The sequence below is a fragment of the Rhipicephalus microplus genome, chromosome X, assembly GCF_043290135.1.
Source record: "Rhipicephalus microplus isolate Deutch F79 chromosome X, USDA_Rmic, whole genome shotgun sequence".
Classification (NCBI taxonomy): domain Eukaryota; kingdom Metazoa; phylum Arthropoda; class Arachnida; order Ixodida; family Ixodidae; genus Rhipicephalus; species Rhipicephalus microplus.
The window spans coordinates 337990551-338012016 of NC_134710.1; the positions used below are offsets into that span (position 1 = coordinate 337990551).

The window sequence follows — 21466 nt, forward strand, 5'->3', positions numbered from 1 at the left end:
TCAGTTTCGCCACAAGGGCGAAGCGACGAATGCGATTACAAAAAATTGGAATGTCAAACGAAGAAAGGCTAGCAACTCGCTCCTTCAGCTAACGCGGCCACTGCAAAAAGTGAAGTGACCTTCTTGCGATCTATGGCTTCAACGCAAACATTGCGATGGAAGAGATTTCGTACTTTGCGTCTTCGACTCCGTACTTTGACCGTGCCCTGTATAGGTCGAAATGCGTAGTCGAATGCGCAGGCTCTGCCCGCAAGACGGGTGGCGTGATGCTCCACGAACGCCTTTTGCGCGGTAACTGATTGTTAACACGCCTCTCCGTACTATGAGGCACCTCACAGATGTGCATGCCACAAACGAAAAATGGTTTGTAAAATAGCTCACCGTTAGCAGTTGATATTAGTGGGCGTCCTGGTCTAGTGGTTAAACGCGTCGGGCCGCGGAGCGAGTGGTCGCATGTTCTAATGTCCGATCTCGCGCTTCAAACAATGTATCTTGGGAACTATTTTTTGGGGGGTCTCACATATACGGAACAGCGCGGTGACGCCAACGGCAGAAACTTACCGAGAGCGTTCATAAAATTGAAGTCGTAATAAAGAAGAATAGGGAATTAAATCCTTTTTACGAAGCAGACCATCATCTGAATAACCAGTTGTATGGAGATCTTTCTAAAAGTACCGAAACAATACATCGACTGCACCTTAAAGAGGCCCTGCACCTAAATTTCACCCACGTAGTTTTTACACGTAGCACTGTGGCCTCTCCTTGTGCGCATATCTGGAAATACTGTATATATTTGGGTGATGCGCGGAAAATAAGCTGGTCAAAAGTCTAGCGCCCCTATACTGTCTCATTTTTTTTTCTTTGTCTCATTTGCGCGGCAAATATTTTGCTAAGCTAAGCACCAACTAGCCCACCATTACACTACAGTTTCACATTCATCTTGCATCATTCTGAGATGAATGCAAGAATAGCATTTTTAGATAAACGTGGACAAATAGTTATTTAACTTCCAAAATAAATTCTAAATAAAGAGAATACGACAGAATTGGCATGTCCCTTCGTATTTCCTTTACCCAGTGAAGTGGCAGGCTGGTTTTTTTCTGTGTTCACTCAGAACGCACTTTCTGGAGGATTCGGTGTCACACAGTTTAGCAGACTATATCTATGGTAAACGAAAGGTCCAAACGCGCCAGCTACGATGAGCTGCTCTCAATGCGTGGACAATGAAGGCAAGTTTCCACGAGGAAGCAACGCGTCATGCGTAGTTACATTTACGAAGACACACCGCAATAAGAAGACGCCACGGAGAACGATGCCTCACAAAGATGACAGCGACGAGGGCCATGCAGGAATGCGTAATGGAACACACTACAATGATGAATGCACGCACACTCAAGTTGGCTGAAAATAAAAACGCTGGCGTGTGAAAACCACAATACCAGCATTTTACAATGCTGCGGAATTGCGTGTCTTACCATAGAGGAATGAATGGAGCATTGGAATAAACCTGAATGCTGGCCCACGCAGCTTCACAAATGGGACCCAGAAATTAGGTTACGTATGCCTCACAAGCGAAGAATGTCATGCATTATTTCCAGCATTCGTCTCGGCGTGGCATACACGAGACGTTAGGCCAACTTGATCTGCTGCAGTGGCAATGGGCCCATAGTCACTGTAGTTTACACCAAACACCCGAACATATATTTTCGCCTGTCCAGTTCACGGAAGGGAACGTCGACAATTGATGTCTCGATTGGTTGATATCTCAGTGGAGCATTAATCGATGTGGTTAGGTTAGGTCCTCGGCCTGACGTCAACAGCCCAAATGAGAATAAGGAGCCGTTGTAGCATTATTACAAGCCACCGCACTGGATGCACGCCTTTATATTTGCGCCAGCGTAAAAGGACTATAATATAATATAATATAATATGATATATTATAATAGAATATAAACCCCTTATCATATCATCATCATTCATCTCTCTTTCGCTCCATTGTGCCCCCTCCCCAATGTAGAGTAGCAGGCCACAGCTGTTACTCAGGCCGACCTCTTTGCCTTTTTGTAAATAAATTATCTCTCTCTTTCTCTTGTCCTGAAGGTGAAATGCAAAGTATGGTTGATTAAGGTTACACTTGGCCTAGACCATTCAATTTCACTACCAGTCACAGTAGCGCGCTCTAAAAAATGAAACTGACACTTGTGTTGGTGTCCTTCGCAGTTCTAACAGGTGAAGGGGTAAGATGAGACATTTGGTGCATTTTTTGCTCTTTCTTGCATACACTTTTGAACAGTGGCAGCTTGGTCATATTTATGTTGCGCATACCATTCTTTCGGGACACAAGCCTGAACGAAACGGTATAAACAGTGTAGCGAGTGTATGTGACGGTAGGTGTTAGGTGTTTATCACTGTATATATTATTGTCATCACCCGGTACCTGGAGTAGCATGTCAGGTGAAAGGCCAGGCAAACGTCTCCAGATCTCCATTAAATTTATTCTCTCTTTTTCTCTATTGCGCCAGAAAGAAAGTTCCTGCACTGGCGCTTTATGGTATCAGGTGAAATTAAAAAAAAATCTCGATTTTCAAATGTTTCTTGCGATTTGCCCCACCTTACCCTAAACATCACAGGAATTCGTATTTACTTGCATTGAGTCCATTACAAGCGAGCACAATAAAAACTGTGGACCATCTCCCCGAAGGAAATCTTCATGGGGTGCGAAGCAGTAGAGGTGCGCATGGCGTTGACCGGATGGAAACGGGCGTCGACGCGGGTGCTGGAATAATGGTTTGAAGCAAAACTTGGTGTAGCGTTTACTCGAGTAAACGTTCGAAACGCAGACATGGGAGGCTGGACGCGTTGAAGACTCTTGCACTCGGCTTCCTTGGCTCGCGTCTCGTCGGTGTTACCCGTGCGCCGTCTATATCCTCGAATGCGATCGATGTTCTTGACTCGCACCTTGTTGATGTCACTGGTCTTTCACTGCCGGCGCTTGCGTTTGGCTTCCCTGGCTCGCGCCTCATCAGTGATAACGTCGCCATTAGCGAACGCGATCGGCTCCGCTAAGAACGCGCTTACACTTGGCCTCGAAGAGAGCGTAACCAATGAAACTCTCCGGAAACTGGCTTGTTTCGCCACCTAAGCGGCCGGAAAACCACGGCGCGTGGCCAGCGCGCAAGAATCGCTCCGAGACCAATTTTCCCGCCATGCGAAACTGGATCCGGTTTCCGCTTCACAGCCTTGGCTGCGCTAGATCAAACCACGTGACCTAACCAGCCAGCCGCAGATTCAACGTGGCGGCACAGGCGTCGGCGGTGGCTCGATCGGCTCAAATCGCAAACTACCCATGCAGCACGACGAAGCTTAATGGCCTCAACGAAGACCCGTCCATCGAGAACCTGATTTCATCGAGCTCGAGCCTGAACTGTGGAAGTATATGGTGCAGCGTCAGCGAGTCATAATGCCCCAACATGTCTCGCTTTTGTGTACAGTCGGTTGAAACCGCGCCGCTGCTGCCGGTGCGTTCACTCGTGTCGTTTCTGCTGGTGTATCTCCGGAAACAACGTTTGAAAAGGTGCGAGCTATATTTCTTTTCAGTACTTTGCTTGAATGACTAAAATTCAGTACGAAATTTAGTTCTCAGAAATCAGGCAAAATCGAAATAATTGTCAAGATATCGACGGCCGCGGCAGCTGGATGGGGCAGAACGAATGTGAACATTTTCGACGCACGGTCGGGTTTTCCGGCCACTTTGGCGTTTTCGTTTCTCTTTACTCCTCAAGTGTGAACGCGCCATGACCCTCGCAACGCCGGCGACAGCCGGGTACGCGCACACTAGTGGGAAGCATGACAGCGTCGGCGCGATGACTCGGCAAGCAGCGGCGCGCTGTCCAAATTGCAGGCGCCGCGATATTCTTGAGGCGCGCGCACCCGCTTGCTCGCGGCTTCTTCTCGCCGACAGATGAAGATAGGTGGTGTGGGTGAGATGATGCCCACGTGAGGAGTGGGCTCGAGCGTTGCGAGTGGTGGAGAGGGTGAACCGAGCGAGAGCTGACACGCGACGAGCGCGCAGCAGGCGAGGGATGGAGACATCACCATGCTCTGCTAGGAGGGCGTGAGCTAATTGGCACCGCTCCAACACCTGCGGCAATGGAAGCGGTGCGTACGGGACAGCGTTACACAGGCAAGTAAAAAAAGATGATTCGCATCTAATATTCTTTATTCTCAACCAATCAAATTGAACTGTATAATTTTAATGAAATTAGGATTTCACGGTGTCGCGATCATATCGGTCGCCGAGAGCGGCGAGGAACCAAACAGACGTCGCCGATGAGCCTTCGCCCAGAGGCGGAATAGTGAGGCAGTCGTGTTGTAAAACAGCAACGTTTACTTAAGCAGATTATCGTAAGTACAAAGCCGGCCAGCAGGAAGACGTCGGCTGGGGCGTATCCCACTAACGTGGGGCCGGCATGGCCTTAAATAAGGTTCCAGTCTATTGCGTGAGGCCGGTTCACGGTGCTTGGCGGGGGAAGTGAAGACTTCGCCGTAGCTCTGAGTGGCTCGCCGCTGTTTCTGTGGGAAGTGGCGCTGGGAAGAGAAGACTTCATCAAAACTCTGGGTGACTAGCCGATCTCCAATAGGAAGAAGGGCTCCAGCACCGGGACAATGCCTCTGGCACAACAGTGACCACGCTTCCGGCCGCAGAAACGATGTATATACGACGCTACAGCCAGCCCGGAAATCTAATTCGGCAGCAAATTAAAATATCATATGGTTCGCTCTCACCGATTTCACCAGTGCCTACAGTCATAAAGACCAATAAAAACGACACGCCTAATTAAAGGTGCGGGACTCCCTTAAGCCAAAATACTTAAACACAAGACATTTCGAACACAGTGAATATGCGTTATCTCCGGCTTCCTACTGTGAAACGATGACGGGAACGCTGGCAGTTTGCTCCTATTTTGCTTAAGACATTCCACTTGCGTAGACGAAACGTAGAAAAATAACTACGTAAACCAATTGATGTCCACCGACCATTCGCAAAAGCAGAATCTCTCGGTTCTTGCCCGTCATACAATTATACACACCAAAAGCACCGAACTCGCGACCTCCAGGACAGGAGAAATTACGAGCTTTGTGTACCTCGCCTGGTTTCGCACTGCTTCTGGGAGTGGTTCATCTTTGAAGAAGCAATGATATAATGAGATGACCTCATCGTGTGATGCCACAGTTCTGATTTGTTTAATTAATAAAAAAATTGCCACGAATCTACATGTTACACTGTAAATGTCGAAATACGTTAGTCTTGCGTCTGGACAGAGTGAACAAAACGTATATTTGATGTTCGGCGCAATAAAATCGGTGAATAGTATTCTAAAGGCGCTGCGTTAGAGTGCCTCGAGCGTGTAGCGGAGGCGAACAAGCGCATCAAGGCACGTTAGACACAAGCGCCATCTGGCAGTTATCTTCGAAAACGAAGGCGCGCACGACAAAGATGCGTGCCACTCTTGGAGGCGATAAGGTGTAGAATGCAAAGCGACGGGCAGGTGCCACCACCGTGTCGTCTTAGCAAAGCGTTGGAAACACCTTCTTGAGCATCGCGTTGCACTGTCAGCGCAGCGCGATAAACTCTACAGTCCTTAGAGTCATCTGTGTGCCTTTTCTAGTATAAAGGCTGACATACAAAACATAGACTTGTTGTTATGGCGCCTCAGATATGCGCAATATTTGTTTTTTTAATTGACAGTCGCACAACTATGAACGCTAAACCTTGAGCAATATTGGTGGGCGCGGCGGATCGGGTTGACCAATTGGTGCCGTTTGAAGTATCGGTAGGGCGGACAAACAGACAAGTGTACAGACAGACAGACCAAAATTTTTTCGTCGAAGGTCCTTAAGAAAGACTCTCGTCTTTAAAATTGTTGAGATTCAACGTCCCACAACCACGATATGATTATGAGAAATGCCAAAGTAGAGGGCGCCGAAAATTTCGACCACCTGGGGTGTCGCATAAAAACAGTAGTTCAATGCCGTTAAAAAACAGCATAAAAAGCATAAAAACAGTCGTTCAACAAGGCGCTCTAAAACTGCTTCGTTAAGGAGCACAAAGTGGCTGGGCAGCGTTCAAGATGAGCGAGCCTTTCGTTCTAGCCCTCTGATTGCAACTGCCCCGGGTGCACACTCGCACTGCTTTTCGCACCCCAAGGGGAAACCCGCTCTCTCTTCCTCTCACCCGAGTCGTCACCTTCGGTGTCATAAATCTGTCAGTGCAACTCTCCCGCGAGTCGCCACCCTCGGTGCCATATAAATCTGCCAGTGCAACACATTAGTCGGCTTCAGAGCACTGCTCTGGTGTTGCCGCAGTCGTCGCCTCTGCTACAGACGTCTGTTCGGTTCACTTATTAGGAGCAGACTGCTGATACATGAAGACAGTGGTTCCATTTTTGCGGGAGAGGTCAGCGTGCCCTCCGCGCGTGCACTGCAGCTCGGACCTCTGGCGGTGGTATCTCGTGTGGCCTAAACCAAAACTCGAGCCCAACTCTGAACCCAAAACTCACGAACACGACGCATCCCTCCCCACTCTGAGTCCCCACTAATCTTCAAAACGGTCGAGTGGACGGCGACGTCTCGGAGGCTGCTGTGGTGGTCCTTGCAGAGCATCGTCAGATGGGAGTGGCGCTATAGCGTAGCACAGCACTCTGGAGCGCCTGCAGTCAACGTGTCTTGTTGATTATCAGCCTGGCTGTCTGGGAGGAAAAACAGAAGCAGTGAAGACCGGCACCCTGGGACTTTCCGGTAACTCTTTTGCAGAAGAGTTGCCAACCTTAGCTTCTTGGCTCGTAGTTTGAGTATGGTTTTTGTGTCGTCGCACGACACCTCTGTCCATGCTGACCAACCAAGACTGACGACCTACTTGTTTGATGGTGGTTCATTTCATCCACTCCAAGTCGCCTACGAAGTTCTTCACGTAGACGATTTGCCTTTTGCGAATACGCCTTTCGTCCTTTCCTTCTTCCTCTGTGATCTGTGAGTCTGAAAGTTTCAGGTATGGCAATGCAGTTGGAAGGTCACGACCAAACATCATTATGGCGGGTGTTTTCTTTGTGCCCACATGCGTTGTCGTGTGCTGCTTTAGAAGAAAATGCGAAAGTTGATGGGGGATAGGGACGTCTTTTTCTTTCACAAGCGCTTGCTTAAGTTCGAAGACTATGCGTTCAACTTGACTATTCGTGGCAGGATGGTACGGAGCACTCACGACATGTTTCACTCGATTTCGTTGGAAAAATTTCTTAGTTTCGACTGAGATGAAAAACGGCCTGTTGTCAGTGACTATTTTTCGCGGTACACCGAAGGTCGCAAAAAGGTTTCGGCATTCTTTGATTAGGTATTTGATTAGGCGTTCTTTGATTCGGCATTCTTTGATTAGGTGTCCGTATTGATAAGGATCAATACGTACGCCATTTTGATGGAATTTTCGTCATTTGCCGTACGTCAAGCAATTTGCTGAATGAGTCAACGGCAAGCAAGAACATGCTGCCCTCAATGGGTCCTGTGAAATCCATGTGAATTGTCTCCCATGGTTGTGCTGCTCTTGGCCATTCTGGAAGGGGTGCCTGCGCAGGTGCCCTTCGGTTTTCCTGGCATGGTCCGCATTCTCGGGCAGCCTTTTTCATGTCTTTGCAGAGGCTGGGCCACCAAAGGTACCCTCTGGCGTAATCCTTCATAGCAACGATGCCCCTGTACCCTGAGTGAATAATGTTTGAAGCTGCGGTGCGAGCCGCGATCAGAATTAGTACTCGAGAGCCCCTGAGTAAGCATCCTTGGAGCGTCGACAGCTCGGGCACTAGTTTGACATAAGGTCGGAAGTCAGCGCCTTTTATTGCACGTAGCTTTGCTTGCTGGGCTGCCTGAATAAATGCTGCGAGAGTTCTGTCTTCGCGCGATAGCTCTGCAATGCGCTTGGGTGAAAGTTGGGGCTCAATCGCATATTCTGATTGATTGATTGATTGATTGATTGATTGATTGATTGATTGATTGATTGATTGATTGATTGATTGATTGATTGATTGATTGATTGATTGATTGATTGATTGATTGATTGATTGATTGATTTGCGTGGTTTAACGTCCCAAAACCACCATATGAAATAGCATATTCTAGCATCAGAACATCGCTGGGCGGTGATGGCTCATCGTCATCTCGTAGCATTGGCAGCCTGCTCAATGCATCTGCGTTCTGGTTTCTACTGCCTTTTCTGTAAACAAGATCGTAGTCCTAAGCAGACAGTTTCAGACACCATCTGGTCATACGTGGTGACCTGTGGGAGCGGCTTTTTCGGCCCAAGTATGCTGAGTAGTGGCAGGTGATCAGTTGTGATAGTCCCATGTCTGCCAGTTATATAGTTCTGAAAATGATGAACACCGAATATCACGGCAAATCCCTCCCAGTCTAGTTGTGCATAATTCCGCACCGCCTTCCCGAGCGTTCGGGACGCGAAAGCCATGGGTGCTTTTGCACCACTTTTATCCAGTTGCGATAAAACAGCGCCGACGCCATATGGTGACGCGTCGCATGATAGAAGGGGTTTACGCTCTTCATAGCGAGCAAGCACTGTGCTGTCGCGAATGAGTTTTTTTTTTTACTCTTCGAATGGCTTTTGGTGCTCTTTCTTTCATATCCACTTGGTTTCTTTGTGTAAACGCGTGTACAATGGTGAGGCTACTGTCGCTCTGCCCTTGAGGAAGTGGTCATAAAAAGCAAGCAAGCCTAAAAATGCTTGAAAGTCAACTCTAGTTTTCGGTGCTGGTGCATCCACGATAGCTTTAACCTTCTCTTCAGCCATATGTACCCCTACCTCATCGATGCGATGTCCTAAAAACTCCACATGTTTGTCCCCAAATCGACATTTGTGTTTCTGTAGGCGCAGACCCATATTACCCAGTCTTGACAACACCTGGTTTAGCCGTTCCTTGTGCTGATCTGGCATTTCTCCGCAGACATTTATGCCGTCGAGATACACGCTGGTGCCAAGAATTTTGGCGAGAGTTGTTTTCATGATGTTTTTTTAATATTGCTGGTGCTGCTGAGATTCCAAATGGAAGTCTCTTGACTGCATACAGTCCATTTATTGTATTCACGGTCGAAACCTTTGCTGTGTTTTTAATGACCGCATGCTGCTGATAGACGTGAAATAGATCAACCGTTGAGAACATTCTTCCACCTCTGAGAGTTGACAGCACCTCCTCAGTGGTGGGAAGCGGGTAGGCCGTTTTCACGAACGCTGCATTTACCGTGCTTCTATAGTGACCACACAGCCTTAATAATCCGGACTTATTCCGCACCAACACCAAGGGTGTTGCCCAATCCGAGCGTTGCACTGGTTGCAGAATGCCTTGTTGCCTCAAGTGGTCTAATTCTTCCTTCACAGCTGGTCTGAGCGCGAGAGGAACCGGTAGCGCCTTGCAAAAGCGTCGTGGGATGTTTCCGTCTAGCTCTGTGTGAACTGGTGGTCCCTCGTAGCTTGTGACGTCTTGACTAAAAACGCATGCATGCTTTTCTAATAGGCAGTGCAGCACTGCGGATTCTTTGTGCGTTGCATCATCCATTTCGTTCGCACCTTGCAGCCAGAGTTTGATAGTACTGAACCAATTATGGCCCATACGGTTGCATCCGCTACCTTCCATGACATGCAATGGCAGCACGCAATCTTTAGTTTTGTGCCGCACTTGCACGTGAGCAGTGCCAACTAGGCTCAAGTGCTCTCTTGACCACGTGTTCAGATTTACTTCTGATCGGGCTAGTGGCTGCGGTTTTGTAGGCCAACTTCTGTCGTAGGTTTCCTTGCTGATTAGCGAATACGCTGCCCCAGAGTCAACTTCGAACTCCAAAAGCTTGCCTTTAATGCGTAGCGGCACCATAAACTTCGGACAAGCCTGTAGGCTTTTTACTGTAGTAAAACCCCATGTTGACTTGTCTCCATACTCTTGCATGCATGCAGGTTTCGGCTCCATTTGATGCGTAGCAGTATTGCGTTGCTTTTTTTTGCGATGCAAGCTCTTTCAATGTGCCCCATTTTCTAGCAAACGTTGCATGAGGAATTCTGGAACTTGCACTCACCCAGATCGTGCGGGCTGTCGTATCTGTAGCAGTGTGTCTTGCGTGTAGTGTGCTGCTTTCCATTCGCGCCTCCTTTCTTCTGGCTTGTTTGGTGCACTTCTAACTTTTCTGCTTCGAGCTTGATGCTCTTCTGCTGCAGGGCAGCACTTTCAGCCCTCTCGACAAGGTCGAAAGCCTTCTGGAAGGTAAGGTCCTCCCCTGTGAACAGACGCTGTTGAACGAGCTCGTTTGGGACATCGCAGACGAAACGGTCGCGTAATATGATATTCAAGGGGAGCGCGGTGGCTGCGGCCGTTGTAGTCACCGTCGCCTCAGCCGCGGTCATTGCCCCGACGCCAAAGTTACAATCTGCGGCGAGTTTACGTAAAGCGGCAATGTGAACAGCAATGGACTCGTCTGGTTGTTGGTCGCGTCTTTGAAATCTGCAACGACAGTAGAGCTCAGATGGGCATGGCTCGTAATGTGCAGCCAAGGTTTGGATGATCTCTTCCTACGGCACTTCTCCTGGGTTCGTTTGCGCTAGCAGTGCGCGGACGGTATCAAATGTCTCCGGCCCGCACACAGTGAGGAGCAGAGCTCGCTTCTTGTCGTTGGCTGTGATGGAATTCGCCACGAAGTAGAATCCAAGCCGTTGAATCCATGACATCCAGGCCTTCCCTGAAAGGGGCTCGATGGAAGCTTGAAGACACGCCTTTGGCAGTGGACCACACCCAAATTTTCAATGGGTTTACGTTTCTCTCATCGCCAGTGCTATACCCGTCTGTTCGGTTCATTCATTGGAAGCACGCTGCTGATACATGAAGGCAGTGGTTCCGTTTTGGGGGGAGAATGCATCATGCCCTCAGCGCGTGCGCTGCTGCTCGGCCCTCTGGCGGTGAAATCTCGAGAGGCCTAAACCGAAACTCGAGAACAACACTGAACCCAAAACTCACAAACGCGACAGCCTCTCCTGACCTACAGATAAAGAGAGGCGACACCGGAGGGGGGAGAGGAGACGGAGAGACAAGGAAACCCAAAGTTGCAACATGGGGTTCTTTAAAGCACATCTAAATCTGAGCACACGGGCCTCGAGCATTTTCTCCTCCATTTAAAATGTGGCCGCCGTGGCCGGAACTCGATCCCGCAACCTGCGGGCCAGTGGTATAGAGCACCAGATATCCCCTAGATGGCTGTGCCAAGTAGTATATTTTGTTTGTTCTCTTTTTAGTGGATCGAGTCTCGGACCGTCAAAGAGATGATCGACGTTGATGAAGTAGAAAGCAGGTTGGATATGTAATAAAACCTGAAGACATATTTTTACAAAATATTTGTAGGGTCAGCGCTACAGTTTGCCGAAGCTCACCAACATTTGCATAAACAGCACCTTACTCTTCTAGTGAACTGTTACAGCATACGTTGAATCGAGCTTCACTGTTCGCCCAACACATTGTTTCGACCCGGACAAAAACTGATTTCTGCGGAGTGTTACAGATCGGTCAGTTCATTGATTACAGCCAAGGCTGAAGAAAAGTCAACCTCATACAATCCTTATAGCCATGCAGCGAACTTCTTTAAAGAAAAAGAGAAGTGACCAATGCTGGTCTGCGTCGACATTCCCTGAGCCGATCACTTTACAGCTCAACTTTGGCCACTCCTTACTGGGATGTAGTTAATCTCGATACCAGTATTTTTAAAATTTAGACGGTTATTTGGGCACTCTTTCTCATCATGGCTATTTCTCCTCGGTACCAGGCTCGTACCAATTACTCTCTGTGTGGTTGCCTTTATGTTTTCATGCGCCGCTCTCACCAATTACTAGAAGTGAGAGCTATATATCTCGCCCGAGATATATAGGTGCTGTAGTACAGTCTTTACGACGTCTCCTCTACCTCAGCTAGCCGAAACCACTGTGTCGGTCATTAGAGTAGCCTGATGGTGAGCAGACTGCTGCTGTTTCCTCGAATGTTTATACGGGAAGCAAGAGGTGTTGCCTGTCATCACTCCCCTCGCATTGGGGCCACACGTCGGCGCGCCTCGGCGTTCAACCCGAGCTCCTGGCTCGAAGAGTCAGTGGCAAGGTCATGTAATCAAACTTGTGCCTGGCAGCGCACTAGACGAGCTGCTCGCTGTAAACAGTTCGAATTCTAGAGTTAAAAGTATAGTCAAAGACCACGCGGAGGGAGAGAGCCGAGAAGGCAACTGTGTAACCACGCAGTGCCACGCTGTCTTATGTTCTGCCGCACTTAAGTCAAGCGTGCAAAATAACAGTCTCGTTATGCTGAATGACTTGTTCTTGAGTTAGGTGGTGCTTGCTAATAATCATGGTGCCTGTTTTTGTGTGTCAGTTTCTAGTCTTAACGCGACATTGTGAGTATTAGTCCCGTCATGTGACGTCATGGCGATGTCAAGATGACAGCATGTTGTTTCACAAATTTCGGTCATTTGGGACGTCACAGTGTGATGATTTCTTTTGTATCACTCATGTTGACGCCTCCGACGCCAACGGTTAATTTTTCGTGTTTGAAGAGGCGCCTAAGGCTTCCATCCGAAATAAAAGCGTGCATATACTTCCTTCAAGAGCCCTAAGTGCTTATTTTACTGCCGATAAACAGACAAACTACGTTTGCTCAATCTGAACGAACGAAGCAATATACAAGGCGACTCAACGTAACTCAAAACATTCATGTGTTTCTACGTTTTGTGGGCAGTCCGCCTTAGTTGAACATTGGTTTCGATGCTCGGCTGCTGACCCAAGGGTCGTATTTTGACGGAGGCGAAATGCTCCTGATCCGTGTGCTGTGAAATGTCAGTGCACGTTAAAGATCACCGAAATGGTTGAAATTTCTGGAGGCCTCCCTTTCAGCCTCATAATCATATCGTGGTTTGGTACGTAGAAGTTAAGGTATTATTATCGGTGCTAAATGGTTGTCTTATAAAGTACCCACGGGCTCCTCCACGTGCCCCAGTGTAACATAAGGAAAGTAGGAGAAATTTGAAGGGATAATGGTCTAGATCACGGTCTTAAATTTGTATGAATAAATTTGATGCCTGTGAGACGGGAAGGGGCCGAGGGAATAATTCAGCCACTCCAACACCAGATGCAGCACTTACTCGCTTGTTTTCACTTCACGATGCCATTTTCTGTTAGAAAGATATGTGTCACAAACAACAGAAATTTGCTCTTGAGGTTGAATGCCACTCCGGCGTGTGCTATTGTACTCGGCTTCCGTAACACTTGCCGAACAGACTATCGCATCTTGCAGTAAGTCGCATGTTGGGACTCCGGGTCCTGCCGGTCTCGTTTTCGGTAGCTGGCCCCGTCGCAGTATCCATCGTCCAACAATTCAGCGAGAAGAAGTGCCCGAACGAACGACAGAGATTTATTTACATGTGGAGAAGTGATCAACTGATCCAAAGAGAGAAGAGAGAGCGATACAAAACGTCTTCGGCATTTTATAGCGCCGCGTTGTCGACACTGGGCGCATTGTCCGCATCGTCCGCCAATACGGTGGCCCCGGCACCTCGGCCACGAGGGAGGGGGAAACACACCTCACAACACATGGAGTGGCACAACCTAACACGATGTCCATATAAGGTCACGGCGCCCTAAAAAATGCCCAAACATGGTCACGAACGCACAGCAGATTCCGGAATTCTCCCGGTGAGAGGGGGGAGCCTGAATGGGGAGGTGGGGGTCGACGACACAGTCGGTCAAGAACTGGTTCTCCCCGCAACTCCTCTTGCTTGGTTCCCTAGGGCCGGTCGTAACACGCACAAGACTTGGGTCACAGCAGTGCTGCTGGGCACGTTTAAGCGTCCCATTTTAAGCGTCTGAAGAGAGCGCTTGGGCACTGATTGAAGGCATCGTGCCGGTTCATGGTGAGGATAACCTCCGATCTACGACACACGAAAAACTTCGGCCATAACAGCTCTGCTGTAAAACAAGACATTTATAAAGGGCCTCTAAACCACTCCGAGTTCAAAGAAGAGACAGTGGTTTCCTCCTCGCCTTCGCTACCTTCCTATATGAGCCATTTCTTTCTCGCCACTTATTTATTCGTAAAACATGTGGACACTGTCTGCACCAAGCGTTGAGCCTATGGCGGTGTCACGCTTTTCGGCTACACGCTGCTATTTGTGCTTGCTCAGTCGAAAACAGCACAAAACGAAGTGAAATCAGTAGATCGCGCACGATACCCATGCCAGACAAGGCAGAGCACACGTGCGATGGCATGGGAAGTCAGGGTAGAAAAAAATGTGCTACTGATATTCCTTCTAGAGGGGCTAATATAGCCTATTTATACTTGACGTCGCGTAAACAGACAGCTGCCGTCATCAATTCTGTCGTAAACACGGAAAACGCCAGGAGAGAGTAACGCACTTGTTCTTTGCACTGTTAGAGGTTGTGTATAGGGGCCCCTTAAGGCCGGATTCCTACAGGTAAAACATGACTGAAGTACGGAAAGAGTGAAGAAAGTATCGACGGAATTAATAAAGATAAATGATAATAATGGTCCGGCGTAGAAAAGTAACCTTCAGTGTGATTTTCGATCGTTTGCGCATTGAAACCTTGAAATAAGGCTTTCTGCGGCGACCACGCTGAGCTTCCTTCATGCATTGGGCAGAAGAATCAGCCGAGAGCGTCCATATATTCATTATGGCTAAAACCGCCAAACCACGACATAGACTAAAGGTAGGCACAGCGCTACCTTGCCCAGTTTTCTATCTTACTTTGTGGCCATATAACTGTCCTCGTAATAAAACAAAATGAAGCAAATACAAGGTCTGACTATAGGTGGATGATTTGAGTTTTTCGACAGGGTGGGAAGGGGAAGGGAAAGAGGGATCAATCTTGTGTGCTTGCATATACTTCTAGTTGTGTTTTATAAGGTTTAGGTATCAACACTAAAATAGTGCACCTCGTTAACTTTCATTCTACGCCTCTATTTTTCCAGCTATCTGCTCAACTCGGCTCTCTCCGGCGACTACCAAACGAACAGAGAAGTTTTTGCGTTTCGTCGGAACGATCACGACGCGCAGCTCCTCGGCCAATAAGATCATCCCACTGCATTTCGAAAACTAGCTAAGGTTTAACTAAGGACTAAGGAGGACTGAAAACTTCGAACTTATCTGAAAAGGCCATAAAAAACTAAAAGGTTTCCTAGTGGTACAGCATCTAACAAATACAAAAGGCAAGGTCATATGCAGTACAAGATAAGAAAAGGACGCTAATAGCAGTTGATCGAAGAATCAGCCACCACTGTTTGTCCTCAGGACTGGCGAAGAAATCATGCAGCAATTGATAATATAACGCGAAAAACAGGTCGGTCCATACGATATTATCCAAAACCACTAACAGCGCCAGCATATATTCTAAAGAAAAAAGGTGACAGTACCAGCTTATATTCGGAAAAAGAACAAAAAAAGGGTGTGCATCCCAGGGTGGTTCAAGTAAGCAAGGTGCAGACAGCGATCCTGACCCCGGCGTAGTAACGCGAAGTGACGCGCCACCATGGAGCTCGAGGCGCTGATGGAGACTGGCGCCAGCCTGGGCCTGACCGGAGACGACTTGAGACGCTGGATCGACGAGGAGCGCCGGGCGGACCGAGAGCAGAGGACGGCCGCCGAAAGATACCGGGGCGCACACATGGACCCGCAGTCCTGGGAGAAGATGGAGAAGGAGCGCCACTCACTCGAGCTGCAGGAGCGACTGCGCCAGGTCGGCGCCCTCGCCGAGTCTTCGTACCCGATAGTGCCGCACAACATTCCTCCGGGAGACAAGGGCGCCTGTGGTTACAGGTTTGATGGTAAGGCTAACTCCGTATAGCTTTTGTTGCTTCTTTCGGTTATTTGTCTCACTCGTCTTTACTTGCTAAGTATTCGATTGAAATTTGCTCTATACGGACGCCAAGGCCGCCGCGATTGTCACAATAAGGACTTATTCTCTGGCTTCGCGGTAAGGACGCCTCGACTTTGACACATGTGCTGGATCCATTGCCTTGCCCATCGAAACAACGCGAAGCTCTCGACTTTCTGCTTGCCCTCCGTGAATCCGTTGGCTTTCTCCACAAACTTTGATCATTGTACAGAGAAAGTGCTTACGTGTGAACATGGTCGTTTTTTCGTATATTTATAACAAATTTCCATACTGCCTGCCTCCACCACCCGGATTGCCTACTGCAAGACGTGCATTTTGCTTTCGTCAAGTTTTATTTCTCTTTAATTTTATTTATTTAGTCTTCTTTCTGCCCACGTTTTCCTACCATCTTCTTTACCCCTGCATTCCATCCTCAGCAGAGTAACATGTAAATGTGCCTTAACTATCACGCTAGACGATTTTTCAAAGAAAAGAGGTGGTGTTACACGAAGTACACCTAATACACATTGTTCCCAGTATACTGTAGTAGCCACAAGTAACATTATGGCTAATTAGGTTTAAATACTCAGTCACAAACATGTTTACAACTCAACAAGTACTTAATCATCAAAATGCCAACAAGGCATATGTAGGCATGTTCAAATGATGTCTAACAGCACTATATTCAAGAATATCTTTTTTTCCTCCTGTTGAAAATAGTGCATATAGATCACATTTGAACGTAAATTCCGCATTGAAATTTTGATCATAAAATGTGTACTTGTCAAATTAGAGTTAAAACTGCGACTGATTATGTACACCTAATTAGTCAGGATATTAGTTGTGGCTATTCCATTATACTGCAAACAATATGTATTAGGCGTGTTTCGCGTAACACCACCTCTTTTTTTTAATAAGAAGTCGTGCTGCATGATAGGTAAAGCGCTCTGATTATTGATTGATTTGATTGATATGTGGGGTGTAACGTCACAAAACCACCATATGATTATGAGAGATGCCGTAGTGGATGGCTCCGAAAATTTCGACCACCTGGGGTTCTTTAGCGTGCATCCAAATCTGAGCACATGGGCTTACAGCACTTTCGCCTCCATCGAAAATGCAGCCGCCACTGCCGGGGTTCGATCCCGCGACCTGTGGGTCAGCAGCCGAGTGCTTTAGCCATTAGACCACCACGGTGGGGCTAAGGCACTCTGCGTATTCGCTTACATGTTATTCTGCTGTGTACGGAGTGCAAGGGGAAGAACGGCCATACGTGAATATGAGCAGAATAAACACTAAATAAATGAAATTATACCCAAAGATCAAATTAAAGAATTCAACGTCTTGTAGTAGGCGATCTGGGTGTTGGAGGGAGGATGGAAAGTTCATGTAAAAAATATGCGTAAAAATAACAGACACTCATTGACGCACGCACGCAAGCACTTTCTCGGCACAATTTATGCGTGCTTATTTATTCTGGTTGATGAGGAAATTCCACAAATTTTGAAAAGGATCACGTGACTAGACTTCAGCGCTATCAAACAGGCTCGTTGTGAAATAAATAAGTGCAAATTTAAGGGCTCGTTTTTCTTTGTTGAACACTATATAATACTGAAAACTAACAAATGATGTAGCTAAAAGTAAAAAAAATCTTTTGATTGCCCCATCCCGGCCAAAAAAACGCTCCACTTTGGTATTCAGTCAGCTATCTCTGAACAGTGTTTCACCTACACGTTTTATAGGAACAGTCATCAGTGTGATTCAGATAATGATAGTGGCGTTTGTATACCTTCCGCTCGATTGTATACAATCGAGAGGAAGGAATCCCTGCAGAACTGCGATGGGTGTTGTTGGCGCTTCTTCTGTAACCTTGCCAAAGTTCGTAACGCTGTCTATAGCAACCGACAAAACGAATCAACGGTTTCTTTTTGTAAGCTTATTTGAGGGCGCTGGTTTCTTTTGCGGGGGGGGGGGGGGGGGGAATGCTGTTACGTGTCATTTTTAGGGGCGAAGCTCCTTAGGGCGTGGGCTGTGCGTCCCCTGTAGCCTGTATGTAGCCACCTCTAGTTTAGTTCTTGCAGTGTTCACTAGATGGCGGTACCGTCCCCTGTATGTAGCCACCTCTAGTTTAGTTCTTGCAGTGTTCACTAGATGGCGGTACCGTCTCCTGTATGTAGCCACCTTTCGTTTAGTTCTTGTAGTGTTTACTAGATGGTGGTACTTGTAACTGATGATGAAAAGATGCAAGATGTTATAAACTAGAAAGCGGTACTTGTAGTTGATGAAAGACGCGAGATCTTATAAAATAGGAATGATGTCACATATGGCGCGTGTCATTGGTTGAAGGCAATCGTTCGATTTAGTGCGGCGACGTACGCTAGGGGGAGCGATGTAATAAAATCGAGTGGGCAAAATGTACAGAGGATTCATGGTTTACCAGGTTTACCTCCGGAGCTTCGCCCACTCATCATCATTCACTTCGTGGATATGGCGGAATTTTTTTTTCATCTTTCGCTGGCTTTCTTTGTAAGTCGAGAAAGAAAATAAGCAAGCGATTCGTTCGTAATTGTAAATAGCCCAGTCAAACATCATTTAAACATGCGTATACACATTCCTCTTTGGTGCTTTGATGATTAGGTGAGTACTTCTCGTGCTAAAAACATAAATATGATGAAGTAAACAAACCTCACCTGCAAAAAAAAAATGGTGGCTACTTCAGTGTACTGGACAAAATATTTACTAGGTTTATTTCACGTCATCATGTTCTTTTTTTTTTAAACCATGCTGCCTGACAGGTACAACACCTTAAATATACGCTGGCAAACCATTCTGCTTTTCAACAAACAGCTTTCTTTTTCTTCCCTCTCCTCACTCACTCTGCGGAACGCAAAATGTCTTTTACTTTTGGACCAATAACGCGCTGTTGTTTAATGTGCCTGCCACAGCAAGATAAAAAAAAAGAAAATAAGAGAAAGGGGAGGCTTACGTTGTGACTGGGCTTTATGTACTACGCAGGCCTGGCGATGTGTAGATCATTATCAACATACAAAAAAGAAATCTACCGTTATTATTTTTCAAGGTGGTTACGAATGCTTCAGCTACAACCAGCGAACAGACCTGTGAGGCCCTTACAAGGAGGATGTAATGCGTAATACATGTAATGCGTACGGCAGGCCGACGTGGATAAGCGGAAACAGAATAATCGTTTTGATTGATATGTGGGGTTTAACGTCCCAAAACCACTATATGATTATGAGAGACGCCGTAGTGGAGGGCTCCGGAAATTCCGACCACCTGGGGTTCTTTACGTGCACCCAAATCTGAGCACATGGGCCTATAGCATTTTCGCCTCCATCGGAAATGCAGCCGCCACAGCCGGGATTTGATCCCGCGACGGGCGGGTCCGCAGCTGAGTACCTTAGCCACTAGACCACCGCCGCGGGGCCAGAATAATCGTTTACAAGTTGTTGTACAAGTCGCGGGTTTGACTGACGCCCGTCTGGTCTAGAAGTAACGCCCTAAAAAGTACAAGAGAAACACCGACCATAAAATAATTTTGTTGAGAACACGGCTCCCGTTAGGGGAGCCGCGAAACGTCTTTTCTGTATTCTTTTATTACCGGCGCTCCTTTTACTCCTGGTGAATTGCACTTCGACTGAAAACGTCCGCTTTTGCGTGTGAATCTGTGTACGTTCCAGAGAATTCTAAGCTATGGGGAGTTTCAAGGTTAACAGCGCGTTTCAAATGGCCTAATATTTGTGAATAAGCTGCAGTATGTTATGTCACGTGTTTCTAATGCTAAATAGATACCTTTCACTGTAGACCCATCAGCTTTCTGAGCTACGAAGGTGACCAAGCACGGCATTGCAAAAATGTCGACGAAACGAGTAGCAGCGACGAGCAGCTGACTATTGCCCACAGAGAGTGAGAGCATTTTCTTTTATGTCTGGCATAGGATGCTTGTTCAAGAGAACTGACCCTGAGAATACGTTGCCTTGCAAGTTGGTTATTGCTACTGGCACACTTATCACACGGTTAAAGTATTTCACCGCTCCCATCAAACAATTAAGCCCGTATACTCCAAGATTACCTCTGCAACCGCCAATAGCGAAGAAAAGGAGACCCATTGCACACCATATAGTGTCTATTGTTTAATTCTGTGGAGCGGCTAGTCTTAGAGACAGGGCAGGGCAACCTGCCTTTTAGGCATCACTAGCTGACAAGGATATTGTCGCGAACCACCGATCTCCCATAGACGGGCATGAGCAAGCGTTAGCGCCCGGTATTTATCTCTATGCGAAAGAATAAACAGGTTATAACATACTCATAAAAAACACAACCACGACTTTCATTGCCGCGTATGGGCTTACATGTGAATTTGTGGCCGTTTATTTTGTCTCTTGTGAATACCACCGGATCTTGTTCGTTCATTATCAGGGTACGCCATCAACGTCAGCGGAACTCTTTTGGGTTGAAAGGGACGTTCTGCAAACATTGAGACGTTAGGCTGTATTTACACATTCCGAAGACGCATAATAACAATAACAATACCTGGGGTTTCACGTCTAAAAACCACGATATGACTATGAGAGACGCCGTAGTGCTCCAAAAAGTTTGACCGTCTGGTGTTCTTTAACTACACGGGCCACTATACCATTTCGGCTCCATCAAAACGCGACGACCGCGACCTTTGGGTCAGCAGCCAAGCCCCGTAACCACCGCGGCGGACTCCGAAAAAGCACTACAAAATAATCAGGGCCTGTCCAGGCGCTGCTGCTGCTAGCTACAGTGGACGACCCATGGAGCGCATCCGTTGCTTTCCAATGAGTGCCTCACTACGTGACCGGTATTTTGGTGGAGAAAATCCCGGATGAAGATGAATCGCGTTGTGAGTGACACCAAATCCTGTTCGGTTGACTGTGAATGATGACCTCTTGACTAGTCAAGTTTATTACCAACACAAGTCGGAGGTACTCAGGCGAAAAGATGTCGCAGCCATCTTGAAAGAGCCCGGACAAGAGCAGAAGGCATTTTAATATATCATGGGGCTAACTAAACATGCATAGGCCGGTAGTAAGAGCTTGTTTCTTTTTGAACAACAAAGTAAACACATGGATTGTACATGAGTTACATAAATCTCCTGTGCACATGCGCAAAAACAACAATTTCTATACAAAAGGAATAAATGAAATACGTGATAAAATACAGACATTATGGTCGACACGGAGAAACACTTGAAATGAAAGGAACACTTATTACTCCACCAATGCACTAGTGCATTACGACTTGAAAGTTATCTTTTGTTCCAAAAACAGGCTTCTCCGCAAGTAAATAACTTTGATGGAAAAGCCAACTTTAACAAAAAACAAATAAACAAAAACGAAAGTTTCATGAGCCGTAACCACAGTATTATAACGATACACGCCATAGCAGGAGATTGCCGATTAACTTTGACCCCGTCGATTTCAAGTAAACCCAAGTACACGAGTTTGCTCGCATTTCGTCCTTATG

General features: G+C 47.1%; 2 protein-coding genes and 1 pseudogene across 3 annotated transcripts in view; 1 reads left to right on the forward strand and 2 right to left on the reverse strand.

The window, feature by feature from the left end:
- LOC119162346 (kinesin-like protein KLP2) overlaps positions 1-21466 on the reverse strand; it is a 117370-nt gene that overhangs the window by 77347 nt on the left and 18557 nt on the right. The window lies entirely within an intron of this gene.
- Positions 1-21466, forward strand: part of LOC119161219 (stomatin) — a 173755-nt gene that overhangs the window by 50670 nt on the left and 101619 nt on the right. For both annotated transcript variants that reach the window (XM_075879723.1, XM_075879724.1), the window contains exon 3: positions 15054-15905. In XM_075879723.1, the coding sequence (XP_075735838.1) occupies positions 15611-15905 (295 nt within the window). In that variant the 5' untranslated portion in view covers positions 15054-15610. The remainder of the gene's footprint in view (positions 1-15053; positions 15906-21466) is intronic.
- Positions 355-10828, reverse strand: LOC119162042 (uncharacterized; annotated as a pseudogene).